The sequence below is a fragment of the Lemur catta genome, chromosome 6 (genome assembly GCF_020740605.2).
Source record: "Lemur catta isolate mLemCat1 chromosome 6, mLemCat1.pri, whole genome shotgun sequence".
Lineage (NCBI taxonomy): Eukaryota > Metazoa > Chordata > Mammalia > Primates > Lemuridae > Lemur > Lemur catta.
In genome coordinates, this window is record NC_059133.1 from 34,293,623 (window position 1) to 34,311,062 (window position 17,440).

At 34.7% G+C, this 17,440-nt stretch overlaps 1 protein-coding gene across 1 annotated transcript in view; it reads right to left on the reverse strand.

Moving 5' to 3' along the window:
• The window catches only part of ACSS3 (acyl-CoA synthetase short chain family member 3), a 123,125-nt gene that overhangs the window by 20,256 nt on the left and 85,429 nt on the right, over nt 1–17,440 (reverse strand). The window contains exons 9-11 of the mRNA XM_045553301.1: nt 17,111–17,214; nt 3,908–4,003; nt 1,152–1,215 (exon numbers count right to left, since the gene is read on the reverse strand). Of these exons, the coding sequence (XP_045409257.1) occupies nt 1,152–1,215; nt 3,908–4,003; nt 17,111–17,214 (264 nt within the window). The remainder of the gene's footprint in view (nt 1–1,151; nt 1,216–3,907; nt 4,004–17,110; nt 17,215–17,440) is intronic.

The following is a 17,440-nucleotide window of genomic DNA, read 5'->3' on the forward strand; positions in this document are numbered from 1 at the left end:
TATCTCCACCCAAAGAAATATGTTCTTTTCTAACTACTGCTTTTCATGTAATTTTCATAGAATTTAAAGTATTTTATTCAGAGGAGGAAATCTTATACCAATCCGAGAATGCCAAGTAATATGCATTCTTTTGACTTCTAAGAGAAATAAATGAAAAAAAATCTTTTAAAAAATCTGACATAAAATGTTTTTTATTCATAGCAGCTCATTCTGGCAAATCTACTACTTAAACCCTAACAGGAAAGATGCCAATATCATTCTAATCACAGGCACGAAATCAAGGTCTATCAGTTGTTAAAACGTCACATATTTGTGTCTCCCAACTAAATCAACTTCTATTTCAGCTTCTACTAGCATAACAATTTTAAAGTACATGTATTGATTTAATCAAAGTAAATTTAAATATTTTCACTTCAAATTTTAGCACTTTAGCCTACAAAATGAACAATGATAAAAAATGTTAACAAGGAATGGTGGTATTTGGTGAGTCAGGAACTATCTAATATGCTACTGTTTGACCCAGTAATTATGGTTTTAGAAATATATTTAATACTGTAATAGTTTTTAGAAAAGAGGAAAAGATAAAACCCAAATGATGTTCAATACAGTATTATTTATAATCATAAAAATTCAAAAAATACTAAGAAGCCTACAGTGGGGGATAAAATTTTTTAAGGGACAGAGGAAAAATTAAACATCTTCTGAGACAGGGTTAAGGGAAACCTGCAATACAGAAAAATAACTAAACTGATTTAACAATGTAAAATTCTTGGTAAAAAAGTGGAAAGAAGTCATATGTATTACAATATTAACAGTGTATTGCTGAGGGGTGGGAGTACAGTAACTTTATTTAGTTGTTTATATTTTTTGTGTACAATTTACTTTCACCATCTATACATTACTTGTATTATCAGAAAAAAAGTTATTTAAAAAGATGCAAGCTTTACCTTTTAAAAAATTGTGTCTAAATCTTTTGTATTTCGTGAGACTTCCATGTTTAAATGACCATAGAGTTGACACAATTCTTAAATAACACCCAAGCTCATTCTGTAGCCTCCTCACTAGTAATAACACTGCAATCACTGCATTTTTTCTTAAAATTTTTTCTAATTTTAGCCCTTTTAAATAGTAGTATTAAATATTTTGCTTACTTTACCACAATATTTCCTAAGCACCGAGCCTTCAGTTTTTGCATGTTGTCATCCAAAATCATAACTGTAGAGTAAAATACAAATAAATAAATAGTTGAATAAAAATGCATAGCTTTAAAGCTTAAACATTTTTTCATATTTTCTACATTCAACTCCAAAAACTCTAGCTTAAAAAGGTAATCTTTTAACTGCTGTGAGACCCTGAACCTATATAAATAAGTTAAAATATTTTACCAAAAAATATAAAGACTACATGCATTTGATTCCTAACACGATCATAAGTTTTCCTTCAAAATCTCCCTTAAATGAAGACGTTATATTTCAAACATGCTGGGAATATCATAATCTATGTTTATGTCCATTAGATATAGCCTTCTGTTTTATTAGAAACATTAAAAAATGTTCAGGTTTTCAAAAATTGAAGAAGACAAAGTTTTAAAATATACCAAAAATATTGTAATCAATAAAAATAAAGCTTTTAAAACCATGAAAAACCCCTTATTCTGATTTAAAGCTTAATATTCACTTAGGAGCTTTAAATTAAGTCCATTTACTCTTCCCAAATGTTATCCCAATAAGTTCTGTGCTATTCTGATAAAATCCTGAAAGAGTTTAGAAGATCAAAGCTTATATCCACATTCCATAACCCTTAGTGCAAACTGAATATGAAAATAAATCATCATCTTATGGTCTTTAATAGATTCTTTATGTGGCTTCATTCAACCAGGTAATTCCAATTTAAGCAGCTATGAGAAGAGAAGGACACTGCCCCCCCCAAAAAAATTAATCATTCCCTGACTACATTGTGATTTTACTAAGAGTGGGGGCCATGCCTAATTTTTCTGTGTTTCCCCAAATACTAGTACAGTGTCCAAATTACTACGTGCCCCTGGGCACATTCAATAACCTCTTCAGTTTTCCTATGTCTAAAATGGGAGATATTTCTTTCTCATAATATCTATACAAAAATTACTTTAAAAAAGTGTTTAAAATATAAAGTAATAACCTTGCATAAGGCACTCAATGAATGTGAAAATAAGTGTTATATTATACTGGATATTTTTTATACAAAGAGGATTTTTTTTCCCAAAAGGGATTTCCTTTTCTCAAAAGGATCCTGATTTTTTCTTATAATATTAAATATCACATTGTGCTTTTAATCCCTAAATAACCACAAAACATGAAAAACATCAGTCAAAAGTCACTGGTTTCCTGGTTATATATGTTTAACCTATGCAGTCTGCAAGGCAATGGCTTTCAGACAATGAGAAACTTCTGTACCGGAGTTCCATGAGGCATCAAAACTTTGCTCTGTCTTACAACTAGATATAAGAATGGTACTGAAATACTAAAAGAGAAATGTGTTTCACATTTCCCACAATCAATAACCCCTAAAAATGTCTCAACACAGAAGCAATTTTTCTCATAAAAGGAACAGGGATGGCAGAACTTTTCAAATGGAGGATTTCACTAAATCTAGGTTCACCTTTCCATGGCTGGAGAAGTCACTGATTTCACAGAGTATCTATTTCTGCCCTGATTTAAAAAAATCTAAAGTGTCTTTTATAAATATATCTGCTAGGTTAAACCAAATGATCCATGTTTTCTTAACTAGTTGTTGTCATAGAAGGCAAACACAATATTTTTATGTTGGAGAAGCAAAAGACAAATCTCTAAACTTTGTGATTTATATGCAAATAGGAAACATATCTTAAGAATCATATTCTTTCCCCCAAAGCTAGGTTTGTTTTGTAAATCTATTAAGCCAAATTGTGTGACCTTATGCAAATTATATAACCTCTCTACCTCATTTTCCTTGTCTGTAAAATGAATGTGTGAGTCTAAATCAAGTCAGTCCCTCTGGCTTCTCTGAAATATTGGTAGCACTGCTAGCTAAAACTTAATTCAGTCTTTCTGTGTTAGTACTTTGTTGTGTAACATCATAAAACAGCAGCCTTTATAAAGTGTATAAAATTATTTCTATTTAGAAATAAGGAAATTTAGCGTTTGAAAATTTAGATGATTTTGTATAGGTTATACCACCAGGCAGTGGAGTCCAAAGAAAATTATTTGACCATTATGATGACTACCATAAATTTAAAAACAATATTGAAAGGTTATTATATCTCTTTGTCACATAAGGCCACCATTGAGGAGTTGTTTTCTTTTAGAACCTTTACTCTTTGTATTTATTTTTAGACAACAAGGTTCAAATGGCTTGTCTTCACTCCTAAATTAAAAAGTAGCATATGTAACAGAAGAAACTATAGCTTTTGTAATGAAAGTGAGCAAATAAAATAAAACACGATGGTTTGCATTGTCCTCAGGATCTAAGCAGTTGCATTACCTTAGGAAAATCATTAATATTTAGTCTCTCTGTTAGCTTATCAGTTAACTTATCTCTAAAATAGCAATAATATCTCTGAATCAAATATATTTCAGCACTAAATGAAAGGATGTACATAAAGTGCTGGGCACCTAGCACGGTTTTCCACATGTAGTAATTTTACACCCATATTCTTACTTATAACTGATATTATTTTCTTGGTTATGACAGCCAATTAGAACATGTCCCTGTAAATGCACTATTTTACTTTTGATTGCAAAAATTAAGGGATTCATTTTTAATACAAGACATTTATTCAACCAAATACTAAACACCTAATACGTTTCATGCAATATAATGTACACTAGAAACAAGAAAATACCAAATTTATTAACACTAGATATTTCAAATTATCAGGGTCATTTCTTACCATTGTATCCTGGAACACTTTTTCCTGCTTGCCCTTGTGGAGGTGTTTTAGAATTACCTAATCCGATGCATGACGCTGTGATGGGGGATCCAGTCTCTGGAGAAAGAAAAGTTATTTATCACTTAATGTTTCAACTTGGGACCATGATGCTTCTTCAGTGCATGTACACTCTACACCACCCTGGTTTGTCACATAATTTAATTGCATTAGGGATAGATGAATAGTGCAAATGTATTACCTAAAAATTTTTTTAAATCTACTAATTTATAACATATCCTAAGTTTTAAAATTTAAGGATACATATTTAGCATAAAGTATGCATTAGTATTTCTTCTAAAGAAAAGAAAAGCTGCTCTAGTGCTCTCAATTGTGGATCAGCAGGCGTGAAGAATGGAGAATTATGTGACCATGAAGGTTTAACAACACACGTTCAAAGCTTATCACTAGAAAAGATGCCTTCTCTTGACTCACTTAAAGTTAGTTTATCATTGTAAATGTGTCAAAATATTTCTGCTACTCCTAGTTTATTCTGTGGAATAAGTCACTCAAAGACTTTTATAAATATGTGAATAATATCATGCTCTAATTTTCTAAGAACTACACTTGCCTAGAGACCCTGCACCTAAAGGCTGAATTGAGCAATGCCTTATTAAGTTCTTCCCAGTCTGTTGTTGCTGCACTTCCAGAAGTCCCAAAACATAGAAAGGAAGATGTTTATGCTCTGCTGACTATTTCATCAAGACCATAAGCTTATTCGCAATCAGCCTGCATTGATTAACAAAAATGTTAAATTTTTTTTCTCTGTCTCAAGTTGTAGCAACCATAATAATAGCAGCTATTATCTGATAGCTATAAGTTCTGAGAATGGCTATTTTTATGTGAAGGAATGTACTTGTTATTATTAATAAATACAAGGTTGGAGTTAACAGAATCTTTTACATATGAGATATATATGAGTGAAAGGGCAGGATAAGAGGATATTAATAGTGAAAAGTTTGGGACTTACTGGCTTAATATTACACACGTAACACACACATACATACACCCAAGGAATTAATTGCCAGACCAATCATATCCAAAGTAATGCAAAAATCAAAGACATCCATCTTCTAAAGTACTCACTATGTATTCCTTCCATCGTGGTCTGTACCATCATTTATCATACATTTATATCACTTTAGAATGATGGGAAGAATTTATTGCTGTTCTTTACCTTTCAGAGTAGTTCAGTTTATTATTCACATTTTATGGGTGGTGGCTCAGCTGGCATCAATAACAGAAGATGGATTCTTGAACATTAAAACACAGTTCCTAAGTCACAGTCTGGTGCTTAAGATGCTGAATATGGTCACTGCTGAGGGTGGTCAGCAAGTAACCGGAGCAGACGTTTCTGATAGTTAACAAAGGGTTCTAAAGTATTTTGCCAGCAAGACAAAAGATGGGAAGGTATTTTATGAAATGACATTCCATAGCCATGCAGTACTCCTGCCCATTTCCCCCATAGCATGATCAAAGCAAGGAAGAAAATCCACATGGTTGGAAGGGTTACCAGCAGTTTCTCTTTTGCCTTTTTAGAAACGTCCAGGTACCCACTTCTGCTATCCTTCAACACTGATGTGAGAGACAAGAGCATGGGTGATGGAAGGAAGCAACCTTGGTAGAGTGAGGTGCTTAAAGAACGGTACACAGAACGAATAAGATGGTAACAGGAACAGAAGTTACTAGGACACATTAGCAAAGGAGATACCCCTTTCAAGATACTTCTGTTACCCTTCCCATCCTGGTGGAAGGAAGCTGCTAAAGTCAATCTATTTTAAAGTATTTCTTATCGAGCTTAGTTTATCAACAGGGGCACTCCAATCCTCTGGAGTTGAAACTCTCAACAGTTCTTAACATCATAAGGCTTCCACAACTTGTCAACAGATAGCTCTAGAACCTAAAAATGTACCTACCAATGGCTTTAGTATCTCCTGCCTCAAAGAAAAGCAAATAAAAGACCACCACAGCAAAACTCTAACTTGCACCATACTTTGGCCCATCTCAGTGTGAATTTCTGAAAGATGCTGGCACTCTGCTCTTCCTTTCCCACTGGGAGAAGGGCAGTGTAGGAAGAGGAAGTGAGACTAAAACCTGTCTTATTATAAAGCTGCATGGAAGGATTAGCAAAGCATGGTCAATGTTCACTGCCTAAATCAGCTGACGTACATACTTCCTGAGATTCATAAGCACCTTTGTATGGTGATTATTTATTTATAATCTTTAAAAGTTTGTTTTGTTATAGATTATAATTATAAGACAACTATGTAAACCATATTTAGCTATTTTTTAAAAATTTTAATCCCCAAATGTTCTCCAGGATGAAAACCATATTTTTCTATATGATTAATTTGACTTTGAATTTTAAGGGCATTGAAAGGATTATCCATTAAGGTTACCTATGATAGATAACATAAATTTATGCCTTGAACATTTGTAAATAAAGTATCCTGTTGGCCTTATTTTGATATTCATGTAGGGGATTAGAAAAAGAACTATTGCTAGTGACACGCAGAAGGTACAATCAGACAAAATGGTAAGTCCTCAGACTCTGAAATTAATAAGGAGTCATACTGTATACAAAAGTGAGCTAAAAAGGACTATAATATTAATAGCTGTTATAGAGTATAGACATATTAGTTCTCTTTCTTTGTACCTCTGAAGGTCCTGGGACCCAAGGACTGATCCATCTGCAGTGCAACCATAAACACCTGTAGTGACACATTTGTGCACACAGACCAGGAAAACACCCTGGCTCTCAAGCTGGTCCCTGTGCAGAATAGGCTTCTGGTTAGTGAAAGCCCCTAGGCATGCTGCAGTCCTCAACTAAATTCCTGAGGACTTTCAAAGGCCCATTTCAAAGGTGTTCTAAAAACATCTGCTTCGTACCACCTAGGCTATAATTAAATGGCTAGCAGTTATCTAGAGAGACAGGAAATCTAGATGTCATGTTGTGACTGGGAAATAGCTACAATAAACAAACCAGAACATTCTCTTCAAATTGGATAGTTTATTTGGAAAAATCTTTATGAAGGTACTAAGTTTAGAAACACAAAATGCTCAGCAGATCACTGGCGTAATTTCCTTAGGTAAGAGACAACCAGGAATTGAAGGGTGTGAAGAACGTTACTGAGGCACATTAATACTCACACCACATTAGAAGCCGATAGAGAAATTTTACCTGTTTTTAAAGGACAAACCTCACAGTATCTTTACTGCTTCACACCACTTTATTGCATAGTAAGTTGTTACCTGAACGAATTTCCCTTAAAACTTCTAAATCTAAAGGGAAATAAAGGAGGAGAACTAATATACATAATTTTTCAAGTATGAATTATGCTTTGTTCAGTGCTAAGTGGTTTTTATTTATATTATTGCATTTAATCCAACTACAAGATGATAGGCAGAAAAGGGAATATTCTTTTTACAGATGAAAACTCCTGAGGCCTATAGTCAAGAAAATATAAACAATCTGTCCTAGTTTGCATAGTTCTTTCAAAGAAGAAGAATGGAACAGGCAAGTTTATCACTCCTGAGGTTCTCTTGCAGAAGACAAAGGATAAGAAAGGGGAAAATCACCCATACTGTGTCTCAGGAGAGGGAAAAACAATCTTTGTGACAGGGAGTGACAGTCTGTCATGCTTGAAAATGGCAGTAGTGGTACAAATCACTTATTAGCAAACAGTTACTGAGCGGCTATTGTGTGCTAGGTGCTTAGAACTAGGGATACAGCAATAAACAAAAGTGACCCAAATTTCAACCCTCATGGTGCTCACATTCTCATTAGGGAGAAAAAACAAAGAACAACCTGCAAAAGTAAAATATATGGTATGCTAAAGTGGCATAAGAGCTGAAGGAAGAAAGAAAGCACAGACAGGGTATGAAATTTCATGGGGAGGGATTGCAAATTTATATTGGTTGAGCAGGAAAAACCTGAGCAGGAAAACCCCGAGAAGGTGACATTTAAGCAAACACCAGAAAGAAGTGAGAACATGTGACACACAGGTGTTTAGGGGGAAAGAATCTAAGAGACCTGAAGTGCAAAGGTCCTGAGGTAGCTTTATTTCTAAAGTGTTTGAGAACGGGCAGGCAGCCAACGTGATTGAGCCAGAATGAATGAGGAAAGTATTAATACGAAATAAGGTCAGAGAGAGTGAGGAGGCATATCATGCAAGACTACTTCAAAGTCATCGCAAGATCTCACTCTGAGTGATGTCATAAGCTAAGGAAAGCTTTTGAACAAAAAGTTAATGAATCAGGAAATGTTTGCTGGCTAGTAAATACATACTTCTGACATGATTTTAGGCTCTAGATCCCATTGTTAAGAACAGGGCTCTTAAAAACTAAATAATAGCAAATTGCAGAAAACACTCCCAAAATGAACCAGAGAGAAGGAGAAATAGAGGACCCCGGGAAGAGAAAAACTGCATGTTACGGCTATAATTCCTTTACAATCTTTTCTTATTCCAAGAATGATATTCAAAGGTCAGCCCTTCAATGAGTATTGAATATATTCTACTCCCCGAAAGGTATTTCTTTTTGTGAGAAGGGAGTGTCAAGGGTGGAAAGACACGCCAAATAGAAATAGCAGCATGTACAAAGGTTCAGAAGTTAGATCATCAAAAGACTGCAAGTTATTCGGCAGAGCAGAGCTTGGGGGCGGCGGGTGTACTGAGAGAGATGATGAAAGGCAAAGTGAAAGAGGTGAGCAGAGGTACATCATGAAGTGCCTTTCATGCCGCGTTAAGAAATTTGGATATTATTCCAGGAACGATGGGAGACACAGGGGAGTTAGCAGAGGCGATTTGCTCAGAATTGCATTACAGAAAAAATCTCTTCAGTTACGAACTGGAGCACTAAACTGATGATCCCAACCCAGAGCAATAAATCAGTTAGATGTTGGTGGCCTGGTGCAGGTGAGCAGCAGAGGGAAATAAGACCAAATTGGAGTTGTCTTCGGAATCAAAAAGTCTTGGTGATTGTTTGAATATGGGAAACGTGGGTGCAAGAGAAGTCCAAGCTAACCCCCTAGGGTCTGGGTGCACAAATTAAAGATAACACAGAAAGAAGATTAGATGTGAGAGAAGGTTAAGAGGAAGAACATGGTAGCAAATCCCCAAGTTCAGCCCTGTAAATGAAAGTTCCTGCTGCATCTGGCAATCTGTCATTCTGCCCCTACTGTGGTTCTAGAAACACTACATTTAAGCAATATAGATTTAGAAGCTGGTGGCCCTGCTGGGAGCAGAAGTCCTGGAAATAAATCAATTCAGCAGCCTAGTACTGCTGAGTCATATTAATCACAGCATCATCATAGGCATAGAGGCAATTTGTAAAGAAACCATTCTCTCCACCTCTGAATCTATGCAGTGAGCTATAAATAACTTGAATGGTGGTAGCACAAAGAAAGCAGAAACAGTGAGACATGCCCCAGTGAAAGAAAATCAATTTAATCTTTGTGTTCAGGAGATGGTACGATTTCAGTTTAAAATGCATAATTCAAAGCAACCTAACATTTTGCACTGGAAGCAGAACATTAATTCAAGCTATGAGACACTGGTCTTATCCTATTCTATTACCAGTACACTACCTCTGACTGTGGATGATTAAATGGAGAAGCCAATAAATGACCTGTAGTTCAATTAGACAAGAAATGCTGAATTAATGAAGGCATGAGATAAAAGGTCGGAAGAGAGGAAGGACCCTGGACAGCACAGAACAATGAGAGTTCTGGTGCTAATGTTAACTAGCAAGTTGACTCTAGGTAATTGAACTCTCTGTGGTCACTTTTTCTCATGTATAAAATTGAGCTCTTATGTTCTAAGTTTTCTTGAATCTGAATTATCTCTAGGCCAGGATGTTAAAGATGGCCTTTGCACTCATGAAGGGTTATTCATGGGAAAGGAGAAGGAAAATAATATATTTTGAGCGCTGACTGTAGACCAGGAACTCTGCTAAGTTGTTTGTACATATTTCAATCCTTTTAAAGCTTTAAATAAACTCATGAGGAAACTTGAGATGAAGGACTGGCTGACGGTTATAGAGTAAGTGGCTGAACTAGGATTTAAAGGCAGTCCTGTTGGATTCGGCATCACTTTTCATTACCCACATTGTTTTTTCAAGGAAAATAATCACCTGCTGTTTTCCAAATTAAAACTCACAATGAAAGGGGAATTGGGAACTGTATGGGGGCCAACGGGCCACAGTACAGAGGTCTATATGAAATGGAGAATCAAATTTCCACACAGTAAAGTTTATCAAGGGAAAGCTTAGAAACTTGTTCTTAGGAAGATCTATAAAAGCTTGACATATTTTCATCTTTCTAAGGTGAATTATTTGTGATCCTTGCCAAGGGCAAAAGAATTAGAATATATGATATATCAACATCTAAAACCAACTTTATATTATTAATCAATTTCCCAGGTTATAGTCTCTTGCCAAAACATTATCATTAATATAATAATGAGCACAAATAATAATTCTATATCTCTGAACTAGTTCATGTAATCATATTTGCAAAGAACTTGATGTCCTTTCTACATTATAATGCTATCAAGATGAAACTGTCTGATTCAAACACTGCTGTTTGGTTTGGGAATTCATTTTCAGATGGATTAACAATTTGTAAACAGTTATTCACTTTCAAAAAGAGAAAACCTTATCAAGCATGCCTTACATTTGACAAAAGATTAGTCTTTCCACAAGCCAAATTCATGTAGCTTACCTCTAAGCTCTGGCTTTTCAAATTATCAGTAAAAATCACCTACTCTAAACTAATGAAGACTGCTCTAAATGAGAAAAAAGTGCTGTTGCTAGGCAACGATGATGACATAGGGCTCTTTTTTCTCTCTCACCAGATGGTTACTGTCACAGCATCTCTCTCTAGCTGCATATTGCTGAGATGACACTGTGTCTATATAGCTGTTTTCCCCCCAATCACAACTTCTCACGCTAAACTTATCTAAAATATCTTTTCTATGAATGAAAGACATGAATTTATTTCTGGCCATTAAATTGTAAAAAACAAAAATATATCAGATAGTAGTGATTCATTCATGTTACTGAAAGACTCTTTGCACTCTACTCTTTGTGAGTAGCAGGCAGTATCTCCTAGACAACCCAGTGGCATCTCCAGTCCAATCAAACCCAATTCTTTGAGTTCCACAGTGTGCATTTCATACTATCCAATCCATTGTCTCTGAAAATAAATACAGGCATATACTTTAAAGAAATCCTACCAGCATAGTACAAATTTGACAGACTCTGAAATGATTGAGTAAAATCCAAAAGCAGGAATAACAAAGAGTAAAAGAGCAAAACCTAGAAGGAGCATTTGATTGTACATGGAAATATTTTGCCCCCAGATCTGCAGTCAAAAGAATATTTACTAGTGGCTATTGGTATCCAAACCACAGAGAACAGGTTTTTAAATAATTAAAAATAGAGTCCTGAAGGTAAAGTCACCAAAAGTTACTTTTCTCACTGTCACGTCAGCCATATGGACCCTTTTATGCCTTAGCCCTAGGAAGGCATTTTTGCAGTAAAATACATATGATTTTGCATGGGGCATAAGCTAAGTATGTTTAAATTGGAAGAAAGTCACACATCTAGCACATAGTTGCAAAATGTTAAGAAAAAAGGGAAATGAAAGAAATAAGTCATAAAGTTTCCAGTGATGATTCCAAGGATGAAAAATATTTCCTATTGCAGACTAAACTTAGAAGTTCAGGCTGACAGATTAAAATCCCTCTGCAATAAGTATATCAACATGGACATATAAAAGCAGAATGTCTGAGAATCAAAGGGTAAGAAAGTAAGACGATGATTCAGAAAATCAAAGTGACTTAGACTTTGATATTCTACCTATCAAATCTTCAAATGCTAGTTAAGAATTTTATAATTAGTTTACTTAGGAGGAATGAGACTGCTATAGCTGTGTCTTTAACATTCCCCATAGAGATCTCTGCCTAGGATAATTGTTACCAAACTGTTATTGTAATAATTATTCTATTTTGTGGCTTTGATTTTTGTAAATAAAATGTATTGCTGTCTTAAAACAAACCTTGGCCTAATGAATCTTCTCCAGATATTCCTAAGAATAAGGACTGAATTTGGTTAGCCTAACCAGCGTCTGGGGTTAAAAGTCTTGTTTCAGTTGTCCACCACTCTCAGGAAGTATATTCTACCAAACTGTGCAAAAATAAGTATTCTCATGTCAAGTAGCCTTGACACATTTTAATAATATTGTATTAGGATACATGTACCCATAGGATTGATGGTTTTGATTTAAGAGCTGATGATTGAAGTTTGCTGGAGCTTTTGGGTCCACTTTAATAAAATCAAGAATTATCAGATTCCTCCCTAAAGGAGGAAGATTTAGGCTGTATACAGACTATAGTTTCTTCAGAACTACAATTGCAATTAAAACTGCAGCAGTTCAATCATATAGGAAGAGAGATACTCTGATTACTCAAAGATATAAGAACTCAACAAACATGGCTCAAGGCAGATAAAGTAAGATCAATCACTCCAATCATCACCAATGTCATTAGATGACTACTGTTTTTTCATTGAAATCCCTCCTTAGGATTTTCAAAATTGTATGACTCTTCTAAGAATTTTATCCCTCCATTAAAGTGATAGAAACAAAATAAACAAACAACAAAATCACCTAGCATTGCTCAAATTGGCAGTCATTATCTCATTTCAATTATGTTATCACTGCCTGGACATAAGGACACTTGAAACACTTTCAACATACGCTCCGAATCTTCTGCTGGGAACTACACAGATAGTATCCTGTCAGGTGGAAAGAATCATGAATTCTGTTGAACTGAACAAAATTGTTCCTTATAAAACCATTATGGAACTTGAGTAGTCTAGCCTTGTAGTCATCTTCAATTAACTTACTGATAGTAAGGGAAAGAGTAAAGTGTGTCTACTTAGGCTTAAATAACATTAAAAACTGGGGCTCCACAATGAGTTGTTACATTAATTTCTAAACCAATACCATATCTTAAAGCAAATAGGAAGGAAAGAAGATAGGCTCAAAAAGAAATAGGTCTACTGTCTATGGGTTTTAATAGTCTCTGAGATGTAAGGAATCCTCTTTTTGGTAGTAGCTTACTTACTTATAAGAAAAAGAACGCCCTTATAGACATCTTAAGTCAGGAAAAAAAAAATCCTTCAAAGGCCACCGTGCACTGCACGGACAATTCTTTCCTTCTAAAATTGTGTTTTCTGTCTGATTTCTGGGCAGTCTCCTCTATAACAATACAGTGTTTCATTTGGAGATTATACAACTAAGGATAATGAAGTTCTGGCTGTTCATTTTTTTGCACACAAGTTACCATATTTTACTGGAACACTTATCTATCCTCTTAATTTTTTCCTTTTTAAATTATGACTGTAGCACCTTTGTTTCTCCACGTAAAAAAGAAAATATAAAATTCAGTCAATACTCCAGATGTTTCCAATCTTCTTACGGATGAGTTACTGTGAAGACAAAACATCTGGGTGACTAACAATTCAGCTGTTAAACAGATTTATAAATCAAATAGATACAGCCCTCCTCTCTACACTTAGCAAGACCAATTTCCTTCATGACAGCATTAAATGTTTACATTATTACAATCCAGGGCAAGAGCTTAATGCTTTAGTGGTGTTGAACAGCAACAATTCTTTATTAAAATGCTCCTAAGAGGGGTAGAGGGGGCTGATCTGTTCTTCGGATTAGTTCTCACTTTGGAATATTAGATATTATTTAAATCAGGTATCAAAGAGTATGGATATTAATGGAACAAAAGAGGATGTTGCTAATGCAAATTATACTTGAGTAACAAAAATGATGTGTGATGGATCATTTTAGGTGTCAACTTGACTGGATTAAGAAACCTGGTAAAGCATTATTCTTGGGTGCATCTGTGAGGTTTCCAGAGGAGATTAGCATGTGAGTTTGAGTGGACAAGGTGGTGAAAATCTGCCCTTGATGTGGGGAGGCACCATTCAATCAGCCAGGTTCAGAGAGAACAGAAGCAGAGGAAAGGCTAAGTATGGATCTATCTGCCAAAGTTTGAATACACTCTTCCTTTTCTCTCCTTGGGTGACAATTCCAGGTTCCCTGGCCTTTGCACTCTAGGACTTATACCAGTGGCCCCCTGGGTTCTCAGGCCTTTGGCCTCAGTCTGAGAGTTACACCATTGTCATCCTTGCTTCTGAGGAGGCCTTCGGACTTGGCCTGAGCCACGCTCTCAGCATCCCAGGGTCTCCAGCTTGCAGATGGCCTGTCACAGGACTTCTCAGCCTCCACCATCATGTGAACCAATCCCCCTAATAAATCCTCTCTCATTTATCTGTCTCTCTGTATATATTAATAATATATCTTATTGATTCTGTCTCTTGGGAGAACCTTGGCTAATAAAATGTAGCAATATAAATAGATTGGCTGCAGAGTGCCTTCTTATAAGTCAAGTCACATGTACTAATTCATTTTTATTCATACATTTAAGTTACTTAACATATCCCTTGCTAATTTCAAATTATACATCTCAGTTTCTAAACAGTTCATTTACACACATATATCAATGTAATCAGAGGGTAAATTCATGAATTATTTATAGATATGAAAAGCTCATAAAAGTGTACAAGTGTACAAAAACATCGACTTTTAAGTCAATAATAAGAAAAAGGGACCCTATAGAAAACCTGAAATTTGAAATAAAGAAAAACATTCTTTGATCAAAGCTAACCTTCCCTTAAACATTATCACATCTTTATTAGCATACCTCTCAAGGAAGTGCACCATCATCTGTTTGCTATGTAAAACATTAGGGAATGCATGAATGTACTAGAAATATCAGATGTTTTTCTGTTTTCTAAGAATTAGTAATAACTCATAAAGTATGTGCCCTTTTTCCTTGATGATTTAACATTAATTTGATAGCACTTTAAGAAAGGAGAATGGTTGTAAATGCTGAACTTCAGTATCATTTTATAATTACTTACCACGACATACAACTTTGAAAATGATAAATTGGTTTCTTATATGCAAATGAAGAGATTCTAACTAGATTTCCTGCTAGTAGCTGACATATGCATCATCTAGGATGAAATTTTTTATAAAATATAAAACTACCCATCTGTCCATCTATCATCTATTGATCTACCTTGGACAGAATACTAAATGCTGTAAAATCGAATGGTTGAAGGGAAAGAAAAGAATTGGTCATTTTTTAAGTAAAAATCCACTGTCTTCCACAGTAATGAGGAGCCATTTCAACCTGATTACAGTGACAGTATATTGACACAATGTGGCTATTAATTCCCTCTGAACAATACATTAAAGAAAAATTGTAAATTCACCTGAAACCCAGTATCTCCTACCAGAGACCTCATATGCTTGTTTCATATGAGCTGTTTTTGTAAACTTGAATGTATTAACTACATATATCCACACAAGCTAATATGTAAAAAGGTACCTATAAGAAAAAGTAAAATAATTATAATTTTATTTTTGAATGTGTTGGTTTTCTTCAATAAGCATTGGCATAGTCATCTTTAAGGAGAAAGATAAAACTCTTCTGCAAGCATTTGTGTAAGGTCATTTGTGTCTAAGAAGCAACTCCTCTATTTTGACCATGTAAGGAAAATTATCTTAAAGGTGACGAAATATTTTCCAGATCATGCCCTGGAAAATAACTGCTAAAACTTTCCTGGCTAATAATAGAGGTTACATCAATACTATAAACAGTCTTCTTGCAAAGGTAATAATTCTTCACTTATTTTTATATATTTATACACATAACATTGGTCTTTCTCTAAATTCAGTCTTATTATATTTTCTAAATAAGTTACAAATCTGAATTTAGATGAGTAATAAACAATTTTTCCCATAGTAACTAAAACTGTAGAGAATAAAATCCCTCTCTCTGATTTTCATCTTATGTAAGGAACATGTCTTCTGCTCTGATCATTCATTTTATGTGTCATATTACAAAGGATACAGAAAACATTGTTTAAAGTAAAATATCCAAGGAGATAGTATAAAATATAATTTCTCAATCAAAGCAGTTTTAAAATATCAAAAAAGTTCTAAAATATCAAACACTGAACTTCAGTCATTTACTTGATCTCCTAGATGAAAATCATTTTCAAAGTCAGCCCTAATTTTTACAAAGTGACTTTATTAATTTTTAATACAAATTTGATACTCTTCCCTAGATGTTCAGAAGGTAGAACTACTGAAAACACTTACATAAAAGGATTGATATAATTCATTGAACTCGGGGGGATTGAACTGAAATATGTACATATAAAGGCTATAAGGCTCCCATAGCTCATAGCTACTTTCAGTTGGTCAAATGAAAAGAAAAATCCCTACATTTGGTGAGGTGGAAAACACATTCCAGATAATCTTCCCACTCTCACATGTGTACACAGACATCTCTCAAAAGAAAAAGCAGAAAGGATTTTTTCTTTCTGTTTGCTCGTTTCAAAGTTTATAGTCTATCCACTTAACTAGAAAAATTTGTTTTCCAAGGATCACTTAGTGGGAGGAAAATAAAGAATAAACAAAATAAGTAAATAAATAAATTAAATCTGTAATGGTAATCATTTTGGAGAAAAATAAATTTCTCTGATTCAAATGCTAGGCAGAAGAGATTAGATTTTGTAAACATAAGAAGATTGCCAGAGAATCCCATGAGAGGAGCAGTGCTTTAAAAAAAGGACTCTGGAAGCAGTGTGCAGGGTATATAAAAAAGCAGAGAACAGAGACAAGTGATGAGGGTACTTTAAATTCGGTCAGATGATAATGCTGCTGCCACAGCTCAAAGGCAATCAATGTGAGTACTGAAGGTGGGATAAATCCAACAGACAATTCAAAGGAAAGTCTGAGGTTTAGTAACTTACTGGATATAGGAAACAAAGACGAGAAGATAAAGAGGTCTTTAGTGTTTTATACCTAGGGACCAAGAGAATGGTAGCATCCATGTCACTTACGAAGACATTATTAATAATACAGCAATGAAAGAATTGCTTATTTTCACTGAAACCTGAACCAACTGAATCTTGAGTTTGTGTCTGATGGTCAAAGCTCAGGATTTCCTCCAATCTCTGCAGTGTTTTTTATCATTTCTGCATTATTTATGTACATGCTTGGAAAATGCTCACCAGTTTGCCACCAATGGTCTAGGACAGGTACTCTGAAGATCTTTTTGGACCATTCCAGGGTCTCCACATCACATCGTTCTCCAGCCACAAATAATGTTTTGAATCTGAATATAAGAGAGATAGTAAATTCAAATTATTGCTTGAAAATAAATCTAAAAAATTTCATCTTCATTTTTAGATCTTGTTGAATCTAACCATATCAATCATGTCAGAGGAAAACAGCCATGTCACCAGTATATCATACTGTAGAATGATAATAGGCATTACCTGTTTGGGCCCAAATGTAACCAAATACACATCATAGCGTTTGAATTAGTTGCCTCAGAAATA